This window comes from Cnephaeus nilssonii, assembly GCF_951640355.1.
Source record: "Cnephaeus nilssonii genome assembly, chromosome: 5".
Taxonomy (NCBI): Eukaryota; Metazoa; Chordata; class Mammalia; order Chiroptera; family Vespertilionidae; genus Cnephaeus; species Cnephaeus nilssonii.
Genome location: NC_137076.1, coordinates 84,999,316 through 85,024,824, shown reverse-complemented (window position 1 = coordinate 85,024,824; position 25,509 = coordinate 84,999,316). Strand labels below are relative to the sequence as shown.

Here is a 25,509-nt window from a genome sequence, read left to right as displayed (position 1 = left end):
CTCTATCCACTGAGCCAAACCAGTCAGGGCTCCTCACTCTTTTTTAGCAGCCACATGCTTTCCATTTCAAGGATGTCCTATACCTTATGTAATTAGGCTCTTATTGATGGCTTTTTTTCAGTATTTTAGAATGGAAGATTTTGGTTGGAAAGTAAAATTTTGTTAGTAGAAAACTTGGAAGGAAGAATCTACTCTGAGAACTAGGAATTAAATATGTATTTGTACACATGAAGCACCAATGTGTGTTTTCATGCATTAAAATTTCATAATATTTTGCTATCTCTAAATGAGACTGAGATGTTGATATCTATCCCTAGTTTATTAAATTTTTCCTTTGCCTCATTGAAGACCACTTTATCTCATTAACTCAACATTCCTGAGAAGAAAAGCATATTGATGCTAAGTATGCAAATTAATACAGATGGTGCAAATATTTTAACAGCATCTACTTTTGGTGATTTTTGTTTTGCTGTTGATCCATGGCAATCCTTTAAAGCTCTGGCTAGTTCTTAATTTATGTGCACGCTTCATAGTGTACCCAGCTGGATGCATAATTGATATTAAGGAACCACAGTTTAAAATCAGCGATTGTTTTTTTTTTCCCTTCGTCCAGGAATGCGCTTGGCTCTGGCTGATGCTGGTGACACTGTGGAAGATGCTAACTTTGTGGAAGCCATGGCAGATGCAGGTATTCTCCGTCTGTACACCTGGGTGGAGTGGGTGAAAGAAATGGTTGCCAACTGGGACAGCCTAAGAAGTGGTCCAGCCAGCACCTTCAACGATAGAGTTTTTGCCAGGTAACCGATGGGTCCCAGCCACTTGGTACTTTAGAGTTGCTTAGTCCTGGTGCATTTTTAAGTTTTCTTTTTCCACCCTAAAATAAATGTAGATGATAATAATAGCTACTATTCATTGAAAGCTTACTTGTGCCAGGTACAACGCTAATTACTTTGAATCCATTATCTGATTTTAGCCTCACAGCAACCTTATATAATAAAGATATTTTTAGCTCTATTTTATAAAGACATTGAAGCTTAGAAAAATTATTTTATTAAATGCCTTAAAGCTAGTCATTTCAAACTTGGGATATGAATTTGCTTCTATCTTTTTCCAAAGCCCATTCTCATAACCATTTTATCATGCTCTCTTGCATCAAAGTAGGGCGGAATGGTTCAAGGAAAAGTAGATGAAAAGAAATGGAGAAATACCATTTTTGTTTTCTCTTCAAAAGACATTTATCAACATCTATGTCTCAGGGACCATCCTAAGTACTGGTCTTACAAAGATGGATAAGACTCGGTCCTTCTTGTTGTCTAGAAAGAGAGAAAAACACTTGTCCCGCCAATTAGAAGTGTAATACTAGGGATTGAGGGAATTCAGATGGTGTGTGCATTCTGGGTTTCTTAAAAAACAAACAGGATTTTTGCAAGAAAAAGAGAAATCCCTGGAAAGATATGGTATATATTTGAAGTAAAGTAGGTGGAGGGCAGAAGTAGGAGATGAACCAAGTTGGGCCAGATTAGGCCATATTATGAAAGGCCTGCAGTAGCATGAGAAAATTATTCCAAAATATCCAATGTCAGTTGTTTAGAATGCAACAGTTAAACTTGACTACAACTTTAGGTAAGCTGTTTTCATATTGCATTTTGGGCTTCATAACTAAGTTATCATCAAGAAATTTTTATTTTAAAAAATTTATTTAAGAATATGTTTTTATTGATTTTTTTTTTATAGAGACAGGAAGGAAGAGGAATAGAGAGATAGAAACATCAATGAGAGAACATTGATCGGCTGCTTCCTACATAACCCCTACTGGGGATTGAGCCTGTAACCCGGGCATGTACCTTGGCCAGGAATCAAACCATGTTCTCTTGGTTCATGGGTCAATGCTCAACCACTGAGCAACAGCAGCTGGGCATCAAGGAATTTTTAAATAAGAGCATGGCTAACTGTCATAAACAGGAGCTCTAAGCAATGTTAGGTGACAGTACCTTCTTAAAGGTGCATCCTATATAATCCTATATCATAAAAGCCTAATATGCTGTGTCTAGTCGTCTGTTCAACCAAAGTGTAATATGCTAATGAATGCTAAGGCCACTCAACTGCTTGCTGTGACATGCACTGACCACCAGGGAGCAGACAGTTGACAGGTCAACCAGTCGCTATGACATGCACTGACCACCAGGGGGAGGCGTTCAACGTAGGAGCTGCCCCCTGGTGGTCAGTGCGCTCCCACAGAGGGAGTGCCGCTCAGCCAGAAGCTGGGCTCATGCTAAGGAGCCCGAGAGCTCCTGGACTGTGAGAGGGCGCAGGTCGGGCTGAGGGGACACTCCCCTCTTCCCTCCCCCCCCCCCAGTGCAGGAATTTCGTGCACTAGGCCTCTAGTATACAAATAATAGGGAGGGACAATAGGCAGTCTTTAAGGAACATGAAAATGGTCTTTTGGTAGAGCAGTTTTAAATGTTTTGGGCTTTGTTCTCATTTTACTGTGTATAAGCAGCAGTTTTTGATTCCTATCTATACTTGCCTTCACACCCAGTAACCTTTTTTTCCTATTCAATAGTGAAATGAATGCAGGAATTATAAAAACAGATCAAAACTATGAAAAGATGATGTTTAAAGAAGCTTTGAAAACAGGGTTTTTTGAGTTGCAGGTAGGCTGTTCATTTTTTAAATAGCTATAAAACATGTCAGTGTCTATATTATGTGTTTTTCCCTTTTTCCCTCCTGCTATATCATAACAACTCATCTAAAGTGGAGACTGGAAATTTTGTTAAGAAATTTAAAAGGTCTTCAATAAATTGTGATTGTAACTAGTTTTCTTTAGTATTTTTTCTGTTGTGTTCATTTATCATAAGTAATTCTGTTTCTAGTTGAGCTATGAGCATTAATAAAGCGATTAAATTTAAAAATCAATAATTCTCTCTCGAAAAACATTTCTAAGTTGATAAAAAATAAAGGCACAAAAAATAAAAGAAAAATAAAGACATAATTGTAACTGCTTTTACTAGTAGTTTGAAAACCAGTATTTTCTGAGGCTTTCCACAAGATGTCAGTATTTCCTCAAGTTTGGCAATTCAAGTGCTTAAAGTGAAAATGTAGCTTTATTCAAAATCAGTTTTGTTAAATATCACATTGGGATTTCTGTGACTTGGTTTACATAGATGTGGTTAAATAAGGGTAAGTGCTGAGCTTAGCAGCGTGTAGTATGTATAGCCTTTTTTGATACTTAATATCTTTTCTATATGCTGAGCATTTGCCCTTAGTATACAGTTTAAATTGTTCAGCTTTAATGTCTGTTACAAAATGTCTTTTCAAACACTTTTTCTTGAGACTCATAAACCTGCAGTATCCTTAGGACTAGGATTGATACACATTTACTTGCAAATTTTTAAAATAATACCTTTACAAAAATTCATTATGGAATTTTAAAAGACTAAAAACTTAAAAATGCCTAACTAAGTTATCATCAAGAAATTTTTATTTAAAAAATTTATTTAAAAATACGTTTTTATTGATTTTTTTTTTAGTGAGACAGGAGGGAAGAGGGATAGAGAGATAGAAACATCAATGAGAGAACATTGATCGGCTGTTATGAGAGATACTGATTTTTTTCTCTTTACTTTTATTCTAAAGAAGTATGGGGAGAGAAATGGTAAATAATTTCAAATTTTATAGGCCGCGAAAGATAAGTACCGTGAATTGGCCATTGAAGGGATGCACAGAGACCTTGTGTTCCGATTCATTGAAGTTCAGACTCTTCTCTTGGCTCCATTCTGTCCACATTTGTGTGAGCACATCTGGACACTCCTGGGAAAGGTATATTTATGCATTTAAGATGTTATGGCCGGTTTTGATTTTTGTCTCATTAAATAAATGTTGGGGTAATGTTGTTACTTAAGAGAAAAAGACTGAAAATGAATAATTTAAGAATAATGCTACATTCATCATCATAATTATTACAACAGGTTAACTGAAGCTGCCTCCTGTTTAGACAGTATCATGTGTGTGCCTTTGTTTATATGCACAGTGTATATATTTTATAAACATTGACTATATGCATGTGGCTTCTCACCTCATTCCTGTTAGGAAATGTTATAACACATTTAAATATATTCAGGTATATGTTTAAGTACATGTCTAACTAATATTGTCTTTCCAACTGTTTGTTAAAGAGGTAAAAATATTGAAAAAGATATAAATGTTATGAACTGCCTATAAACAAAGATAGAAGTGTATATTTGCATAAATATTCTTGTTTTATATAAAATTCCTGGCATACATATGGCTGCATATTCAGGGATATTATATTAGCATTTTTACTATGAAGATAAATTCAATTATTTCTCCCTGGCTTGCAGATAAACAGGTTGGCTGGTTTAATAACTCCTTTCCAACCTTATTAGCCAGGCTCTTTTGCATTTTTCACTGCACAAATAATGCAAAAATGTGCTTATGGTGTATATACCACATAGCCATACTTTCAACACTGGATGTATTAATAGGATAAAAACTGAGAGCGTGCATGATTTATACAATAATGATTAAATTTAGGCAAATTAGCATTACATAATTTTCTTTGAAAGTGAGCATATGTGTGTGGGTATTAATATGCTTGTACAAATGGATGCTAATTAAGAATGTAGAGTAAGACTTCACAGCTTGAATTCGGGAACATTAGGTCAGGGGCTGTGGAAGTGTGCTGTGTGGAGTCAGGGTTGGAACTTGAAGCACACCATTGCAGATGGTAGCTTTGGTATGAAATCGTAATCAAGAATCATAAAATAGTCATGTTGTCTAATCTTCCTGGGCCTTTCTGTTTTTACTTAAAAGCCTGACTCAATTATGCGTGCTTCATGGCCTGTCGTGGGTCCTGTGGATGACGCCTTGATACGTTCCTCACAGTATCTCATGGAGGTCGCACATGACCTTAGACTGCGACTGAAGAATTACATGATGCCAGCTAAAGGGAAGGTGAAGTCTTTTTTTTTAAAAAAAATATATATTTTATTGATTTTTTACAGAGAAGAAGGGAGAGGGAGAGAGCGTTAGAAACATCGATGAGAGAGAAACATCAATCAGCTGCCTCCTGCACACCCCCTATCAAGGATGTGCCCGCAACCAAGGTACATGCCCTTGACCGAAATCGAACCTGGGAACCTTGAGTCTGCAGGCCGACGCTCTATCCACTGAGCCAAACCAGTTAGGGCCTTTTTTTTTTTTTTCTAAGGTCATTCCTAAAACATTACTGGTCAATTAATATTTAACAGTAATGAAAATTAAGGCGACTTTCATTAAAGTGTGTAGGGCTGTCTTCATGGCTAATGCAGTTCTGCATTATGTGTCTTTTTTTTTTTTTAAGATTTTTTTTTTTAATGAATCTTTATTGTTCAGATTACAATTGTTTCTCCTTTTTCCCCCCATATCTCCCACCACCCAGTTCCCACCCCCCCTTTGCCCTTACCTCCCCCCCACTGTCCTTATCCATAGGTGTATGATTTTTGTCCAGTCTCTTCCCATACCCCCCACACAGACACCCCTTTCCCCCTGAGAATTATCAATCCATTCCCATTCTATGCCTCTGATTCTATTAAGTTCACCAGTTTATTCTGTTCCTCAGATTTTTAATTCACTTGACTTTTAGATTCACTTGTTGATAGATATGTATTTGTTGTTCATAATTTTTATCTTTCTTCTTCTTTTTCCTCTTTTTAAAGAATACCTTTCAGCATTTCATATAATACTGGTTTGGTGGTTATGAACTCCTTTAGCTTTTTCTTATCTGTGAAGCTCTTTATCTGCCCTTTAATTCTGAATGATAGCTTTGCTGGGTAGAGTAGTCTTGGTTGTAGGTTCCTGCTATTCATCACTTTGAATATTTCTTGCCACTCCCGTCTGGCCTGCATGGTTTCTGTTGAGAAATTAGCTGATAATCGTATGGGAGCTCCCTTGTAGGTAACTAACTGTTTTTCTCTTGCTGCTTGTAAGATTCTCTCTTTGTCTTTTGCCCTTGGCATTTTAATTATGATGTGTCTTGGTGTGGTCCTCTTTGGATTCCTCTTGTTTGGGGTTCTGTGTGCTTCCTGGACTTGTAAGTCTATTTCTTTCATCAGGTGGGGGAAGTTTTCATTCATTATTTCTTCAAATAGGTTTTCAGCATCTTGCTCTCTCTCTTCTTCTGGCACCCCCATAATTCTGATGTTGGTTCGCTTGAAGTTCTCCCAGAGGCTTCTTACACTATCTTCAACTTTCTAAATTCTCTTCTCTTCATACTTCTCTGGAGCAGTGTCCTTGGCCTCTTTGTATTCCAAATCTTTGAGTTGATGCTTGCGATCCTCTAGTCTGCTGTTGGGTCTCTGTATAATATTTTTTATCTCAGTCAGTGTATGTTTAATTTCTAGTTGGTCCTTTTTCATATCTTCGAGGGTCTCATTGAATTTATCGGCCTTTTCCATGAAATTCTTGAAAAACCTTATAGCCGTGGTTTTGAACTCTATGTCCAGTCGCTTGTTCTCCTCCATTTCTTTGGTTTGTGATCTGTTTCCTTGCCTCCTCATTTCGCTGCTTCCCTGAATTGGTAGGGTAGCTTTGTGTACTAGATGTCCTATTGGTTCAATGGGTCAGCCTCTCAGTTACTTGAGGTGGACACTCTTGGTGTACCCTTGTGTACTGTGTGTCCCTCAGCAGGAGCTACAGCAAGAACTAGTTTTCTCCTCCTTTGCTTGGGCGGTTTTGGAGCAGTCTGACTGGAGCTGCAGTTTATTTGGTTAAGCTGCCACAGAACAGGCCATTTATATGCAAAAGCCGCTGTGTGGAGCCTGGGCAGGTTTGTAGAATGTGCGGGGCGGGCCTCAGGGTGGGGCGGGATCTCAGGGCGTCCCTAGGCTGGGGCGTGGCCAACGGCGATGGCTGGCGTCAGCCGTCTCTGCCTTTCCACGTTTCCAAGTCCCTGCGCCCCGCGTTCCAGCGCAGTAAAACAATGATTGCTGGGCGCACCTCTGCAAAAAAGTCACTCTCACTTTCCGACCCGATGGCCGAGAGTCCAGCTTTTCCCCGTAGGTGTCTGGGTCCCCCGCGAGTCCCCAGAAACTGGGTTTCAGAGTGATCGGGAGCTTGTCTCCCTGCGGGTTGAAGAAAAACCGCGCGCCCAGTCGCCCGCCGCCAGCCTGATTCGCGCGCCTCCGTACCTCAGCTTTTCAGCGTTTGTGCTCCTTTCTCTCCTTAGTTGTAAATCTTCCACTCAGCCAGCTTTCCCGTGGTTCTGGGTGGTAGACGTTTTGTCTTTTAGTTGTATTTTTGAAATTGTTGTTCGAGGCAGCAGATTAGTTGTTTAACCATGCCGCCATCTTGGTTCCTCCTCTTATGTGTCTTAATGTTCAAGGCAGTCGTGGTGTATCCTGGGGGAGGGTTCTTTTCATTGTGGGTTTATATGAAAGTGACTACATGGTTTTTTCCTTTTCTTTTACTCTGTAGAAGACTGACAAGCAACCACCTCAGAAGCCTTCCCATTGCACCATCTTTGTGGCGAAGAACTACCCATCCTGGCAACACACCACCCTGTCAGTTCTGCGTCAACACTTTCAGGTGATGCTCTCAGCAGACTGCCCCCAACCTGCAGTGTCCTCCCTGTGCGGCCTTTGTTTTTAGGATGTTGACAGTGTCCGGGAGAGGGAAGACCGACAGCTTAGTGTCATCACCTCTAGTCATGGAGTGTCCTTTGTTGTCCTTGGTGACTCCTAAATGGATGCCAGGGGAAAAGCTGCTGTTTTTCATCATTTTTGAAGCTTGAATCTAGTTGCATGTAATTAAAGACGTTAGGACTTTTGCATACGTGTGGTTAAAATTATGAAGCAAAAATGCTGAGATTCATGAAACTTTAACCTTATTATGTTTGAAAAACTCGTAGCTTGGTTCTTGAGCAATTTAAAAGAAAATGTTCAGGTTAATAATTACCCATAGACATGGAGAGTTTGGTGTTGTTTTTGTCTCCGTCAGGTAAGTAGCTATTATATATGATAGCTCTATTGAAAGGAAATTCAGTATTTAAACTTAGTTCTTTAAACTTAGACACAAACCGTGAAGGTGCACTTAAAAAGAGAGAGAGCGAGCAAATAGAGAATAGAGATTATGGCCAAAGCATAAAGTGATAACATGAAGGAAAAATCCCTGGTTTTGATTTTATAGACCTTTATTAGAATTTTGCCTCAATAATTTTTATAGTTAATTAAGAATTACATAGAGAAACTTTTACATTTGCAAAATTTGATGGAAAGAGAAGAGCAAGTGTTTTTTTTATTCTTTGTGAACCTAATTTTATGGAGAACTGTTTTCCCGTTTGTGTGTAATAGAAATAGAAGGTAGCTTCTAGAATCTGCTTGCAGATTTTGACTTACAAGTAAGAGCAAACACTACTTTTGGAGGTAGTGAAGTGAAACTGTGCCTCAGTGGATTGAATATTCATACCAACATTTTCAAGGAAGCAATAGGAGAACTAAATATAGTATGCAATGTCCCAGGTTTTAAAAATAAACGCAGGCTATTTTTCTTTTAGAAGTTCTATTTTTACATAGTATTCATTAACTAGTTATTGTATAGTTTCAAAATGACATCATCTTTTGGTATTTGGAATGATTAGCTTCTTTTAAAATTTTTGTATTCATCCAAAAGAACCCAAAGAATGTTAGTTTGTAATCCAGAAGAATGTACTTATGTTGAATATGGCACCTTTTCGTGACATAAGGAAAGGAGTGTTTCCTACCCTCTTCTTTTCTCTTTCATTGTATTTCAAAGCAACACATTGACAAGTAGAGAAAAGTTTTTTCCCATGTACCTTACTTAGTAAAGGTTAGAAATGAAAGTCAATGGCTTATTGGAAATCTTACGATATGTTACTTTTCATTTACATTTGTTCCCATCCCTTGGCTTTGACACTGTGTTTCTGCAATAAGGAGAAAATGAGTCACCCCAGACTCTGAAAAGGCGGCTTGCTTTCTCACTCTATTAAAGGGGACAGCTGGTGTTTGCAGAAGTGAATTTAAATTCACACAGCACATTTGGGACTTACGCATATTAGTGATATATGATACAGGCACTTGGTTTTGAGTGGATAGAAATAATACTTCTTTTTAACAGGTCCATAGCTTGGGATTCTTTTGTGCATGATTGTGCTAATGTGTAACAAAGTGTTCAAAAGCAGATTATAAATCTGTATGATAGTTGTGTGGAGTTTTCATTTTGATATAACTAATGAAACTTCTAGAAGTTTATAAGACCATTTTGTTTTCTCACCAGATAAGATCTAGTGTTACAATCCTGGAGGCGCCATTATTGTCAGAAAAAAGATAATATTCACCACAGTGTACCTGCTTTTCTTCTTTACCCTCAAAATCATGTATTGTCTGAATTTTGAGGGGCAGGAGACTCCCTTCTGTGCTGTTCACTCACCTTTTCCTTCCTCGTGATGCTAGCGCTGCACCCTCTTCCTGTTCTCCACCGACTGGTAGAGGCCATTCTGTGTCCGCCCAACTTCCTACAGGCACATCACTCCTCCATCATCTTTAAAATATTTTTCTCTACTTTCCAACTCTTTTTATTTTTTTAGAACAATAATGGAAAATTGCCTGATAACAAAATCCTTGCTACTGAACTAGGCAGTTTGCCAGAATTGAAGAAATATATGAAGAAAGTGATGCCATTTGTTGCCATGATTAAGGTAAGCTGTGGGCCTTGAGGAGCTAAGACCACATGAGTAATGGTTAGATAGGCCAGTAGAAGGAGGGGGAAGTCTCCCCAAGGTATCTGCTGATACAGCACTTCTCTTTTTTTGTTTTAAATTTAATTTTATTTAAAAAAATAATTCTTTATTGTTGAAAACATTATATATGTCCCCCATTTTCTCCCATTGGCCCTCTCCAGTCCCCGCTACGTCCCCTCCCCCCAGACTTTCAGGACCCTATTGTCTAGATCCATGGGCTATGCATATATGCATACAAGGTCTTTGGTTGAGTACCTCCTATCCACCCATGAAATAGCACTTCTCAATCAGTGGTTATGGGAAATGAACAACCGGGTGTGGGCTTTACCTGTGGAATTGCTGAGTATGTGAAATATGTCTGGTGGAGGAGAAGTGGTTTAGAATTGTTGCCCTAAATGATTCTCTTCATGTTCTACCTTCCCTTCTTTTCAGTTTGGGGAGGAAGCACTTTCTTCTGATGTATATTAGGGTGTTTTTCTGGATCCTATTACTGGAACCAGGATCCTACAGTTCTACAGGTTTAGGGTAACTGGATAAATGTTGTTTATAGTGTTGAAAGCAGGGTTTCTCAGCAATGGCTCTATTGGTATTTTGGGCCAGATAGTTATTTGTTGTGGGATGCTGTCCTGTACACTATAGAGTTTAGCAGTATCCTTGGTTTCTACCCACTAGATGCTGGTAGACCCTCCCTTTTATCCCCCTCAACGGTGACAACCAAAGATGTCTTCAGACATTGCTAAATGTCTCCTGCAGGCAAAATCAGCATTCTCCCCTTCAGCTCCTCCATTGGGGATCATTGGGTTAGACTCTTAGTTTTCTCCATATACGTAGCTGATTTTTTGGATTTCTTGACAAAGAGAAATAGAAAGAAGGCTGTATGTTGCTTCAGATCTCAGACTCTGGGGCCAGGCAAATCTTGGTCCAAAGCCTGTTTGCCTCTAACTTCTTAGTTTTGAGGCCTTAGACACATTACTTAAATTCTTTGGGTCACAAAGTTTTTCATCTATAATGTGAAGAAATTAATAGAACCTACCTTTTAAGAGTGAAGTGAGGAGTCAATGAAATAATAGTTTTAATACACTTGAATACTACCTGTCAAGAAGTAGGCTCAGTAATTTTTAAAAAAATGTAAATCAGTGTCTTCCAGCCTGCTGGGCACATAGTGGTAATTCTTATACTTTAGATTAATTTTCAAATCTCCTAGGCTACAGATGCCTGCTTGATGGAGACCCAGACTCTCAGCTTGTCCTACATTGGAGTAGATTGTATTCTTAGGAGAGCCTTTTAATTCTCCTAGAGCAGAATTAACTCTCTGAATCTTATGGTATTTCAAGTCTGAGAATTTAGAATTCTGGGTTGACCTATACCAATCAAGTTATATGTCTGTTGGTATGCTCCTTAGTCAATGGTCCCATTGGTCAGATTGCCAGATCCATTGTCAATATATGGATTCAACAAACTATCCTTACATTGTTGGTTGCAAAGACGTGCACTAACAGAATTCAGAGAAACTGATTTGAAAAGTAGTAATAAGATTTTAGATTCAAGAGTTGGCTTTTTGAAAAACCAATGCTAGACTATTTGAATAGTAATATATTTTTGGGGATTTGCCAGGCATATTATTGGTGTTGAAAAATGTTTAATAACTCTGGTAGTAAGAAAACAACTTTTAAGCATTTGTTTTTCCATGAGAAAAGAAACAGACTTACTAGTAGATGGTAAATGAAAATAGTCAATAGTAGGAATCATGTTAGGTCACTTTCATGTAAGTGCACCCTATTGGAGGCAGTTAGCTATGTTTGTGCATATGAACTTGGCTTTCTCTGGTTATATTTTGAGTTGGCAAAATATTTTATTTCATGTTCAAGAAAATGAAGAAAATGAATTATTTTTTATATGTCACAGCATTATCTGAGTATCCTTATAGTATAACTTTTTACATTTTATTTTAAAATTTGCAGGAATATGTTAGGGAATTTATTATTAATTTACTATTTTGTGAAATAGCTTTAAAGATTTGGTATCTTGGAAAATTTTATTATTATTATTATTATTAATTAACTTATTTTTGTTACCCGAAGGGATATTTTCACACATTTGTTTGATTCTTTGTCAAAGCAGTCTTTTGGCTTGCATATTAAATCAGTCTAAATAAACTATGATAAAATCATATTTACTTTATGAATCTGCAAACCTTATCCTTCCAGTCATTTCATTGCTGCCTTCATCTTATCATATTTAAAATGATAATTATTCTGAGCTAGTAATTTCATTAACAAACAGACATAGATAAGAGAAGCTATGAGTCCAAGGCCTTTGCTTTAACTGTTCAAATTTGAAGATTTTATCAATTGAGAGAAGAATGATTGCTTTGGAGGAAATATATTCTTTTCAACGTATTGTTAATGTGATTTTGTTTTTCAAAACCATTTTGGCTGTTAGGAAAATCTGGAGAAGGTGGGACCTCGTGTTCTGGATTTGCAATTAGAATTCGATGAACAGGCAGTGCTTATGGAGAATATAGTCTACCTGACCAATTCTCTTGAGGTAAGAGGAGCTAGGGAGTGTAATAACTAATTAACCATAGTAAACATATCCAGTTCTTTTGTTTTATAATAGACCTTTTATAAACTTCATCTTCTGTGTTTACTGACTTTGCCAAATATATCAGTCACAATCTTTTGGGGGAAGGAAGAGAATAAGTGGTTATAGAAGTTGTAGGAAGAAAAAATGACCTGTTGTCTTATTTCACTTATCAAGTAAGTATTCTACACATAAAATACTAGCTATATATACCTGGATTCCCCCTCACACAAACACATACAAATTATCTTTTAAAAAGTGAGTCTAGAACTTATATTCAAATACTTCCAAAATCGCTCATATTAGGGGTACTCTGAATTGCTTCTTCTCTCCCTCCCCTCCTCTATCTCTTATTTTTAGAGTTTAGATTTACAGAATTGGCTTAGTTAGAATTCTTAGTTCATGATATATTATTATTGGTCATATTTTCAGATTTAAATTTTTTTTTAAATTTCCATTCTGGAATGTAAAGCTCTTTTTATTAAAGTAGTTGACATATAATATTATATTAGTTTCAGGTGTACGACATAGTTAGTTGATGTTTATATATGTTATGAAATGATCACTAGGATAGGTCTAGTAACCATCTGTCACCATACAAAGTTATTGTGATACTATTGACTGTATTCCCTATGTCTACATTACATCTCCTGTTTTTACACTCACATGAATCTACTACCAACTCAAGAACTAGAACATTACCAATAGCTTTCACATCTTCTCTCTGTTCCACCATGCTGCCCCAGTCATAGCTTCATATGTCAATTCTAAAAATGCTGTCTCTCAGACAACTTAGGCAGAAGGAAAGATAATCTGCTATAGAAAATTTGTTAGAAGACTCTAGTGATAATGGAGACTGAAGTAAAAAAAAAAAAAAGCAGGTTTAGAGTCAATAAAATTGTTTCATGAAATATTAGAATGAAAGTTACTTCTAAATAAATAAGCATTGTATATTATGCAATTATAAATAAGTTAATAAATTAATAAAAGTAGACATCTATTTTAAGGATACTTTTAAATATTCATATATATTCATGGAGGTAAAAAACTTGGAACTTTGGGACGTGGGGACACATTAAGGGTCATCTTATATTCAGGCATATGCAATATGTTACATTTATGAGTTTATTTATTTACCTAGAAGGCTTCTATTCTCAAATGCTAAATTTCTGAACTTTATTTAAGTTCAGCCTTTTATGCTGATTTTTCAGGTAAATTTCAGATTTCATTATAGAAAATGTTGACCTTCGCTATGTAAATAACAGTACTATGAGACAGCTAAGATCAGAGTTAAGTAATTGATTACAGATCTCATTTAATGTTTATATAGGAAATAAAATTGCACAGACCATTTCATGTTAAGTGGAGAACCTAGTTTTGTTCTTTGGTGAAATGAGGTGATGATTAATTTCAATCATATTAAGTGATACTAATGGCTTCCATTTTCCCTCCTCTATTTAGCTAGAACACATAGAAGTGAAGTGTGCCTCTGAAGCAGAAGATAAAGTCAGGGAAGAATGCTGTCCTGGGAAACCACTTAATGTTTTCAGAACAGAAGTAAGTTGCAAGAATTGCACCGAATCATTGCATTTTAGAGTTTGACGAGACTTTAGAGATCATTACATCTAAACCCACCATTTTAAAGATGAAGGAAGAGAGGTCCAGAGAAGTAAAGCGATTGGTTTGGACCAGGCTACATAGTTTGTTAGAAGTGGGGGTGGATTTGAGATCCTTAATTCCCTGGTTGGTGCAATACTCACTTTTCCTTACTCTACTGTAGTGGATGGCATCAGATGTTATTTGTGGATTTAAAAAATAAAAACATGATTTTGAAATCTGGTTATTTTATTTTTTCAAAATATGTTTTTACTGATTTTAAAGAGAGAGGAAGGGAGAGGGATAGAGAGAAGCATCAATGATGAGAGAGAATCATCTATTGGCTGCCTCCTGCACAGGCCCCACTGGGGATGAGTCCACAACTCGGTCATGTGCCCTGACAGAAATCAAACCGTGACCATTGAGCCACATCAGCTGGGCAAAACCTAGTTTTTATTTAAAAAAAATACAGTGGAAATTGAAATGTAAGGCTTTTTCATTTTTTATTAAATTTATTGGGGTGACATTGGTCAACATGAATGTATAGGTTTCAGCTGTGGGTTTCTATATTACAAGATCTGTAAATTGCACTGTGGGCTCACCACCCAAAGTCAGATCTTCTCCTGTCATCATATATTAGGATTCCCTTCGTCCCCTACCCCCTTCCCTCTGGCAACCACCACACTGTTGTTTGTGTATTCCTTTGTCAAGATTTTAGATACCAGAATTAAGTCTGTCCTTTATTGGGCATTAAAAATGTAGCAGAGATTCCTCTTCGCTCAGCAGTATTCAAGTTTGATTCCCTGTAACAATTATTTTCTCTTTATTTTCCTAAGCCTGGTGTGTCAGTTTTCATAGTGAATCCCCAGCCATCCAATGGCCACTTCTCAACTAAAATTGAAATCAGGCAAGCAGATACCCGCGATTCTATCATCAGGCGCTTAATGAAAGTGGACCGAGGAATCAAAGGTAAATGGTTGCCCTGTACATTTGGCAGGAGCTTGTGGATTTGATGAATTTTAGGGGGAGGGGAGAAAGAAAAGTACCTGGCTTGCTCAGGGACAGCTGTGTAATGTTGTGGGAAGAGTATTGGACCCAGAATCAGGAGACCTGTATTCCCTTTGGGACGTTGGGACGAGGTAGCTTGGTGACTTGACCATGTCACTTAAGCTCTAAACTGAGCTTTTAGTTAAAGTGAGGATACTGGATTACATATTTTTCTAAGACTCCTTCTAGCTCTAAAATTGTAACAAGCAATTTCTCTCTTTCGGAGGTTTTCAGAATTAAAGACACACCCTTTATAGTCTAAACCAGTGGTTCTCAACCTTTCTAATGCCGCGACCCTTTAATACCTACAGGTTGAGAACCGCTAGCAGGGTCACCTAAGACCATCGGAAAACACAGATATTTACATTACGATTCATTAACAGTAGCAAAATTACAGTTATGAAGTAGCAACGAAAATAATTTTATGGTTGGGGGTCACCACAACATGAGGAGCTGTATGAAAGGGTTGCGGCATTAGAAAGGTTGAGAACCACTGGTCTAAACTAACTTGCCCAATTGGGTCAGTTCCTGGGGAAGGAAGAGAAGCAGAGGAAACGTTACTGAGTGAGTGCCACATATTAGCCATTTAATCATTTTGCACCGCGATAACATAGGGGGTGTTGGTATTCCCCTCTCACAGAGGATGAGTGGAGGTCAGAAAGGCTAAATAACGTGCCGAGTTCATTCAGCTGCTAAATCCTTGAGCTGAAATTCAAACTCAGGTTTATCTGACTCCAAAGCTCATTCCTCTAAATTATGTGCCTCCAAGTAAAATCCTATCTAATAATAGACAAATATGCAAATTGACCATACCTCTGACACACCCACAAGCCACGCCCACCATCCAATCAGAGCGAGTATGCAAATTAACCCAAACCAAGATGGCTACAGCCACAGAGAGCAAGGTTTCCTAGGTAACAGAGGAAGCCAAGCTTTCCGCCTGCCCTTGCCAGGCCTAAGCCTCCACTCAAGCTACAAAGTTTCAATTATAGAAGGTAAACAAAGTCAAACAAATGGCGGCAGAATGGAGCTTGAGAGAGCAGGCCAGGGTTGCCGGCGGCAACAGGGGAAGCAAAGCTTTCTGCACACCCTGGCCGGGCCCACCCGCTTAAGGCAACAAAGTTTCAATTATAACCCCAACACAAATGGCTATCGGCCGCCTCAGAGGGAGCCCCAGGCTTGGCTCCGCTCCAGGCTACAAAGTTTCAATTGTAGAAGGAAAATAAATTCCAGATACCAGGGCCTCCGCTTGGGTTGCCAGGGGGCGTGGCCGACCTGCAAACCACCACAGGCCCCTCGCTCAGGCCACCCCACACCCCAAGGGAACCCCCACCTAATCCAGGACGCCCTTCAGGGCAAACCAGCTGGCCCCCACCCCTGTACCAGGCCTCTATCCTATCTAATAAAAGATTAATATGCAGATTGATCATCACTGCAACACACAATATAGCTGCCCCCATGTGGTCAAAGATCCTGCCCCATGTGGACACAAGATGGCCACCACAAGATGGCCAGCAGGAGAGGGCAGTTGGGAGGCACCCGGCCTGCAAGGGAGGGCAGTTGAGAAGGACCAGGCCTGCAAGGGAGGGCAGTTGGAGTTGATCAACCCTGCAGGAGAGGGCAGTTAGGGGTAACCAGGCCGGCAGAGGAGGGAAGTTGGGGGCAAACAGGCTGGCAGCAGAGTGGTTAGGGGGTGATCAGGCTGGCAGGCAGAAGCGGTTAGGGGCAATCAGGAAGGCAGGCAGGCAAGCAGTTGGGAGCCAGCAGTCCTGGATTGTGAGAGGGATGTCCGACTGCCTAAACAGGCAGTGGGACATCCCTCGAGGGGTCCCATATTGGAGAGGGTACAGGCTGGGCTGAGGGACAACCCCCCTCCGTGCACGAATTTCGTGCACCGGGCCTCTAGTATGTAAATAATCTTAATTTCTTATCAAGATTAATTAAATCGAGATTGTCTATGATTATATTTAATATAATAGTTTACAGATTTTTTTCCTCATAGCTCAGCCAGGTCTTGGACTGAGCATAGTCTGAAGGGAGTCATTATGTCTCTGTATTATTTTTCTTCCTGGTTATGAAGATAAATTAATGTCGAGATTCCCTATTTTGCATGATCTCTCTCTTCTCTTCTTGATGGCAATTAAGGGTTGATTGGTTCATATTCCATGAGTGTAAGTTTCTGAAAAGATTTATAAATCCCAGACAGTGACCTAATTTATGGAACTATATTCAGGCCAACAGTATGCCATTAACATAGAAGACTTAAAATGGCCCTTTGGAACTCATTCTACCATGTTATTTTTGTTCTCTTGAAGTCATTTGTTCAGCTTGTGTGGACATTTAAAAAAATACGTTTTTATTGATTTCTAGAGAAAGAGAAAGGGAGAGGGAGAGAGAGAATCATCAATGTGTGGGCAAAACATCTATTGGCTGCCTCTCACATGCCCCTGCAGGGAATTGAGCCCAAAACCCGGGCATGTGCCCTAACCGGGAATTGAACTGGCAACCTTTCAGTGCATGGGATGACACCCAACCAACTGAGTCAGGGCTCGTGGACATTTCTTGATTGACTATCATGTGTGGTGTATGTAGCAGTAAGTGTGTATGTGGAGACTCCTATGAGTGCACTCGGGGGTTTGGGAGTCCATAATGTACTGTTCATTAGGACGCTGCATCTAGTGAAGGAAAGGGGACTAAGCTACTGGCATACGTGATCCTAATGTAAGGAGAAACTGCTGAGTGAGTAAGGGAGGTATAGATAAAATTCACAGCACAGAAAAGAGTGAGATTATTCCCAACTGTGGTCATCAGGAATGAGTTTATGGAGAAAATGTTTGGATGGGGTGTGAAATTTGTATCTGTGCGGGTGAGGGGAAGGAGTGTCTAGCAGGAGGGAACTCGAATCCTGGTCCCACTGTGTACAGCAGTATGTCAGGGCTAGAGATTTTATTGTTTTGAGACATTATTTTAAAATTGTGGTAAATTATACAAACAAAATTGACCATTTTAGTCATTTTTAAGTGGCCAGTTCAGTGCCATTAAATACATCCACATTGTGGTGCAACCTTCACACTATCCATCCCTAAGATAGAGCTTTTCCATCATCCTAAGCTGAGACCCTGTACCCACTAATTAATAACTCCCCATAATTCTACCTCCTTCTAGTCCCTGGTAACCACTGCTCTCTACTTTCTGCCTTTATGTGTCTGACTGTTTTGGGACCTTATAGAAGTGGAACCATACAAAATTTGTCCTTTTCTGTCCGGCTCACTTCACGTAGCACAGTGTCTTCAAGGTTCCTCCATGTGGTTACCGGCATCTATCCTGTTCCCTCTTCAACCAGGTCCTGTAGAATGATAGCACCCTCTTTAGAATTGATAGCCACAAAAAGAAAAGGGTGAAGTGTGGGTATATAGGAAGCCATCCTGTGGCTTTATTCGCTGTTTTATGTTGCATATGGGCTGAGTGGCTGAGATGGGAAAGGAGTGCAGTTCAATAGCACTTCTCTGTCTGCTGCAGTAACCAGCACATCGTCCAATTAGTGCCAATTGTATTGAGGGTGATTATGATCCAGGTCCAGGAAGAGCTGGGCTAAAACCATCATTTTACGCCACAAAGACCACTGAGCAACTGTTTGATGATAATGACTTTAAATCACTCGCAGCCCCTGCCACATATGAACTAATAACTTGGAGGTGAAGGCTCCATCTCACATTATCAATCCCCAGGGACTTTCAATTGCTCTCATCTCTGCTCTAAGTGCCTTAAATCTTGTGTAGTTGCAGACTCAGATTTCAACAATTTCCACGAGATCTGGGATAAGAAAAGATAGTAAAACCACTAAGAAAGCTCCAAGACTTAATGGCAGTAATGAACTACATGGCGAAACATCAAAGCAAATGTGTGTTGTCACTTAGAAGCCTGATTGAGTACTAAGGCTTCTTTGAAATAGTTTGATTCAGAATTGCTTGGAATGATGAGGGAGGTCTGTTTTAGAGGGAGACACACACACACACACACACACACACACACAGAAGCAGATCTGCAGTAAAAGTCCTTGTGCATAAAATCTGTGGACAGAACTAGTCACTGCTTCCCTAGCAAAACAATTTGGCATCACTGATGTGCACGTTGAATTGCAAGAGCCATTAAAATTGCTCCCCCCTGCTCCCCCCCCCCCCACCGCCCCCCGGCCCAATAGGACCAGGGCTACTTTCAGGCTTGTGCTGCATCTGGCAATAGATTATATGGCCTCTGCAGAGACTCACAGGCAGGGTTTGCCTCCGTGGTAGTTGCAGGTAATTGCTCTATAAGCCCCAAGATCCCTCCTCTAAACCCACAGTCCTTCAGTCTTTGTTTCCCAAGGAGAAGAGAATGCCTGGATAACTTGTACTCCGGGCATAGCCGCCAGCTGCGTTAGTGTCTCCTTTTATCTCTTATCCCTCTCTTACTAAGCTTCATACTCTCACAGCAACATAACTGGGAGTGTAGCTCACGGACCACCCAGCGCCCTGCTTTAGAAAGGGTGGGAAGTACTTCGGAAAATATCCTCTGTTCCTGTGGATCGTTGTACATAACTAACCGTGCCTCACTTTGAGATGTAAACCTAGAATCACCACTTGCAGTCAGTTAGCATGTTTTTCACCATATAAAACAAAACCATTTGGTGTTGGGAAGTCTCAGAATTGCTGAAATAAATAAATTTTTTTTGGACTTAATTGTTGGCATGATTGTTGGCTCATAAAGCTGATCAAGGGACAAGTGCTTTCTTGGCCAGGAGCCACCCTATCAGCTTGCACAGAGCAGTTCAGGAATTTCCAGCAGGGGAGGCGTGGAGCTCACCCAGAGGCCTGGACTTCTAGGCTCTGTGCCCTTCCCCCACCTTCCCTTCTCTCCTAGTCTCATCAGCTTGTCAATACAAGCGCTTTCATCCTTTGAGCAAAGCGAGAAACTGGTAATACTATGTATTAGAATGGTAATTCTTTTTTCCAAAGCTACCTTCTAAAAAGCAAACAAACCCAACAACGCTTACAGTTTTAATCTATTTGAGGAAGCAAGACAAAAAAGAGAAATGTTTAGACTTTTTGATATTCTGAAGGACAGTCAATTGAAGCATATAAAAAGTGGTTTGAGAGACCCTGTAGGATAATGCTCAAAATTAGACTCAACCCTTCCTATAGGATAATGCTCAAAATTAGACTCAACCCTTCCCTTTGGTTTATAATTCCAGGGCATGTATTAACAGAAGCTGGCAATCTTTGATCTGGGTAAAAGCTGGCAGAGTTTAAAGTTTTGTTAGATTTAGCTTTGCTTTCTGAGATTGGGTCCTACTTAATAATCTGATGATTTAGATATAACGTGTATAAAACGGGAATGATCAGATTCAGGGCATGGGTTTGAGTCAGTGACTGTAATTAAATGCTTTTTTGCTGTAGATCTTTCCAAAGTGAAGCTGATGAGATTCGATGATCCACTGTTGGGGCCAAGGCGACTTCCCGTCCTGGGAAAAGAGCTGACTGGGAAGACGCCCATTTCTGAGCATGCTGTCTTCCACGTGGACCTCATGAGCAAGAACGTCCATCTTACTGAAAACGGGCTGCGGGCAGATATTGGTGACACAATGGTCTACCTGGTTCACTAAACTCACACAGAGGGCAGATTTGCCCTGGTCTCTGGGGATACTTCTACTTTGTGCCTACAGATTGGCTGTGAGACCTGTAGTCTGGACCTAAACAGATTTCATTTCTAATCATCAAATTCTGCATGTAACCATAATTATACCAACTCATTTTGGATTCCTGGACCTAATAAATTTTTTTTTCCTTCTTGGGACCTCTAAGAGAAATAGTTTATATTATACTTTTTTTTTTAAAAAAAAAGCACACAAATTATTCCTAATGCCCAGTCTTTCACATTAACACAGAAGTGTCAGCATACTTCTTTAATGAGGTGTGCTTTATACTTATAAAGGCTAAGGAGTATTTGACAACTTTTTATATTAATCTATTAAGGAGTTAGCTGTTTCTTCTTTAAAGAAAAAAAAAGTAGGTTTAGCTAGTTTTGCTTTTTAAAGAAAGGAACTCTGATGATTATTTAAAAGAACAAATAAGAATATTTTGACCTGACTGCAATAAGTATTCTGTGTAAAGAACAAAAAGGTCTTATATTTATAAGAAATTTTTAGCTTTAATATATTCAGTTTACCACCAATAATGTTTTCCAAGGCTAATGTTAATAGTCTATAAGCAGTTTATTTCAGCTTCACTAAATTTAGGTACTTTTTAAAGGGGGATTCTCCTCCCCACCCCATAAAATTGCATTTATCAAATTTGTCTTGGGTCCAATTGTGTTTAAAGACCATGTCAACTGTATTGCAAATTTTTTTTTTTTTATATTGCTGTAATGCCTTTCGATATTGTCTGTGCCATCTGTCTTCATAATGAGGAAGATTACGTATTGACTGGCAGGGGAGAGAAACATTTCCGTTTCTTGAAGGGTTCCATATGGGAAAGACCAGTTCTGATAACCTAAGGAGCCTGTATGCTAACTTCCGGGTCATGTAGAGATTTTATTGAGCTTCTTTATTTTGCTGTGTGCAGTTTGAGATTTCTGGGCCTCGTTGAATGCTTTGTCATTAAAGCAAATGGCAGAGTGTTAGAGCTGACAGAGCCCTTAGAGATCACGTGCAAATCCTCCTCCATGTGGGCAGGCACTGTAGCATAGCAGGTAAGATGACTGGTGCCGGTCAGCGGGCTAGGTTAGATTCCCATGCCTTCCATTTGCCACGTGGGTGACATCGGCCAATTCCTCAGCCCGTGTCTCCATCTATAAAACAGAACTAATAATGTACCTACTTTCTAGGCTTATTGAGAGATGTTGAGATGATAACCTTCTAGGAAAATCATATATATATATAGTGTAGTGACTGGCAAGTGGTAAGCTTTCCGTAATGTCCCTGAGATGATGGTGAGCTTTCAGTAAGTGCTAGTGATGAATAATGATAACAACAACAACTACCCAGGGTGTATGGCTTAAGATTTCTGTAGGCTATAGTCACGTCATTGGTATCGGTTCCTTTGGGGCAACTGCTTTGTGGTTTGGCCTCCTTTAGATCCTTTTGCTGCTCCCTCAATCTGCGTAGCCCAAGTTATTCCCCACATCAAAGTAGGTTTTCCTGGTGCCTAAACAAGCCCACTTACATTTAACTGAAGACAATTGAACTGTGCCTGGGGGGAAAAAGGAGAAAGGAAATAATTTTACTATTGTGAGTGGCTGTGCCTGCATTACTAGGTAAATAAGCCTGTGAATCTTGGCTGCCTTGGATTAAATGTGAGTTGGGATTCATGGGTGCTCAGTTCCCTCAGTCTCAATTCCTGCGTGTCTCTCAGAATGAGCATCTTGCTGGGCTGAATATGCTTTTTGTGTTGAAAGGCACATAGGTGTTGTGCACGGAAGCCTCTAAGCATAAGCCATTACTTCATCTGGTGCTCCACTGAAAACACAGCAATTGAAATGCTGGAGGAAAAACAGGTTGCATTGGGCTTATTGTATTGTTAGGAGACTCCTTCCTTCCTAAAGGATTTTAACTCTTTTTAAACTGTGAATTGTAATGCACACACACAAAAAGTGAGCAATAAGATACATAGTACACACACAAAACATGTAAACTACACACACAAAATGAACAACAGCAAAACAATTTATCAACAAAGCAAAAATCTTTGTAATCACCATCCAGTCAAGGAATAGCACAATGCCAGCACACCAAAGCCTGCCTAATGCCTCCTTCTAAAAAGACAAGCTTCCAGCCAATATATGATCCAGTTTTTATACATGTTCCATGTGAGTTTAAAAAAGAACGTCTATTCGGAGATTGTAGCATTCTGATTATGTGCCTTAGGTCATAGTTGCAGACGGAAATGTTCAACTCCGTATCGCACTGTTTTCAGTTGACTCATTTTTTTTTTTAGAGGTATACGAAAATTAAAATCTCTCACAACCATGAATTTAGTTATTTTTCCTTCTAGTTCAGATAGTTTTTGTTTTATATTTTTATACTGTGTTACTAGGCACATATAATTTTAGATTTTGTTGTTGTTCTTGGTAAATTAAACTTTTTCTAATTAGGAAGTATTTCTGTATTTTTAGAAATATGTTTTGCCTAAAGGCTACTTTGCCTGACATCAACATAATAACACTAGTTTTTATTGGGTTAGGCGTCATGTGGAATATCTTTGACCATCTTTTTACTTTTAACCTTTGGTAGCTTTATTTTCTTTTAACATTTTTTTGTGTTTAAAACAAAGTCAGCATTATGTTCAAATGTTACTTGAATGAATTCTTTATTTGAGGTTTTAGTATCGAGTTAGTATTTGTTTCTATTTTTATTCAATTTCTTAGTTTGCGTTTCTTTTTATTTACTTTTTGAATATGTGAAAATGTACACAGTTTTAAAGTCAAACTATGTTCATACAGAGAATTTTACTTTCTTGCACCACATTCCGATCCTCTTTAGCTAGCCATTTTCATTGGTTTCTGAATTATCTTTCCTGTGTTTCTTTTTCTGAAAATAAGCAAATATTTGTGTGTGCTTTAATTTCTCCTTTCTCATACAAAAAGTAGCATGTTGTTTATAATTATTTTACATCTTGCTTTTTTTAAGTTGACAACATAGCCTGGACATTTTCCCACTTTAGTTCATGGAGATGTTCTTTCTCCTTCTGCTCTCCTCCCCTCCCCCCTTGTGAAATATGCGATAATTGGAAAGACATATCATAATTTATTCACGCAGTCTCCTATGGTTGGGTGCTTAGGTTGCTTCCAAGATTTTGATGTTTTATAGGATCCGCACAGAATGATATAGAGATTAACTTTGTGGTTAGGTGTGATTTTGTATTTATGGAGTGTATTTTAAGACTACACTGCTAGAAGTGGGCCTTTGTAGGTCCATGATGAATGCACATGGGCAGAGGGGACAGCAGGTGTAAAGGCGGCGAGGCAGGAGCTGGAGGAATAGCAAAGAGGCCACCTGAAAAAACAGGGCTAAGGATGGAGAGTGACCTGCCAAGGTCTCCTGAGCCCTTGAGCAGAGCTGCAGGAGAGCCCCGGCCTGTCTTCCAGCCCATTGCAGCACACGTACGGGACAGGGAGGCACACCTGCACGCAGGAGCGGATTTGACCTCGGTCTATTGTCAGGGCTCTTCGATCCGAGGAGGGGGAAGTGTATGTGGGCCAGAGGCAGGTAAGACTTCTCAGATGAGGTGGGACGTGAAGGGTGAGTAGGACTGGAGCAGCAGTGACGCAGAGCAGGGCCACATTCCTAGCTTTTAGATCTAGGTGAGGATAGGGGCTTGCAGGTGAAGACACGTGCCTGGCTTGCTTGGGAGATGACGCCAGAAATGGAATGCTTATCTTGGAGGAATGAAGGGGGAAAAGTTAGAAACAGGTAAGTAAATTGGACCTTATTATAAAGATTCTTCGATTTCAGGGGCAAATTAAAAGTTGGATTTAATCCTCTGGAGAATCACTGCAAATTTTCAAGTGGGAATGAGAGCGTATGTGCCTTCATGTCTTCTGGAGTGTGTGCAAGTTGTGCCCAAAGCCTAATGACTACTTATTAGATATCTATGTGCCTGGCTCTGGTAGTTTCCATGTTAGTTGATACTTTGTTGAACTGTTTCCTTAATATCTTTGAACATAACTTCACGTCTGTATTAGAAAATATTCAGATGCCACCCAAGACTTGCAGCATCGGTTAAGTTTCCTAATTGCCTGTTGCTGTGCTCAGGATAGGGCATGACCCTTGCTCCTAAGGGCGTACAGAATGTTGCAAAGCAGTACCTACTGCACTTGCGCTGGGGAGTAGTAGATGGTCGATAATTCCTCTATTCCTTGTTTTGCTGGGAGTTTGGCTAGAGCTGTGCTGTCCAATGATTTAGCCACCAGCCATGTGTCTAGAGCACATTTGGAATGTGGCTAGTCTGGCCTGGCCAGCATGGCTCTGTGGTTGAACGTCGACCTATGAACCAGGGAGGTCATGGGTTTGATTCCCGGTCAAGGCACATCCCCAGTGTGGGGCGTGTAGGAGGTAGCCCATCAATGATTCTCTCTCATCATTTGATGTTTCTATCTCTCTCCCTCTCCTTCCCTCTCTGAAATTAATAAAAATAGATATATATATATATAAAAAGAAAGAAATGTGACTAGTCTGAATTGAGGTGGTCTGTAAGAGTGTAGACTACACCTGCAGTTTCAAAGCCTTTGGATGACAGAGAATACAAACTATCTCAATAATAATTTTCTTTTGGATTGATTACATGCTGAAATAATATTTTGAATAAATTGGGTCAAATGTATTAAAATTGCTTTTTAAAACTAGAAAAGTTGCATATGAGGCTGGCATATTTCTATTGGACAGTGTGGTCTAGAGACGTGAAATTTAGGTTAAACATTATTTCCTGTGTATCATTTCAAGAGGTGCATAGTATCGGTTATAATAATGTCCCACTCGTGGTGATGCTAAATTTGGT

The 25,509-nt window shown here is 39.4% G+C and overlaps 1 protein-coding gene across 1 annotated transcript in view; it reads left to right on the top strand.

The window, feature by feature from the left end:
- LARS1 (leucyl-tRNA synthetase 1) overlaps window positions 1–21,493 on the top strand; it is a 55,970-nt gene extending 34,477 nt beyond the window's left edge. The window contains exons 23-32 of the mRNA XM_079772525.1: window positions 614–797; window positions 2,564–2,654; window positions 3,679–3,819; window positions 4,834–4,974; window positions 7,474–7,584; window positions 9,602–9,712; window positions 12,197–12,301; window positions 13,799–13,894; window positions 14,770–14,902; window positions 20,416–21,493. Coding sequence (XP_079628651.1) covers window positions 614–797; window positions 2,564–2,654; window positions 3,679–3,819; window positions 4,834–4,974; window positions 7,474–7,584; window positions 9,602–9,712; window positions 12,197–12,301; window positions 13,799–13,894; window positions 14,770–14,902; window positions 20,416–20,621 — 1,319 coding nt within the window. The 3' untranslated portion in view covers window positions 20,622–21,493. The remainder of the gene's footprint in view (window positions 1–613; window positions 798–2,563; window positions 2,655–3,678; window positions 3,820–4,833; window positions 4,975–7,473; window positions 7,585–9,601; window positions 9,713–12,196; window positions 12,302–13,798; window positions 13,895–14,769; window positions 14,903–20,415) is intronic.
- Window positions 21,494–25,509: the final 4,016 nt, after the last annotated feature.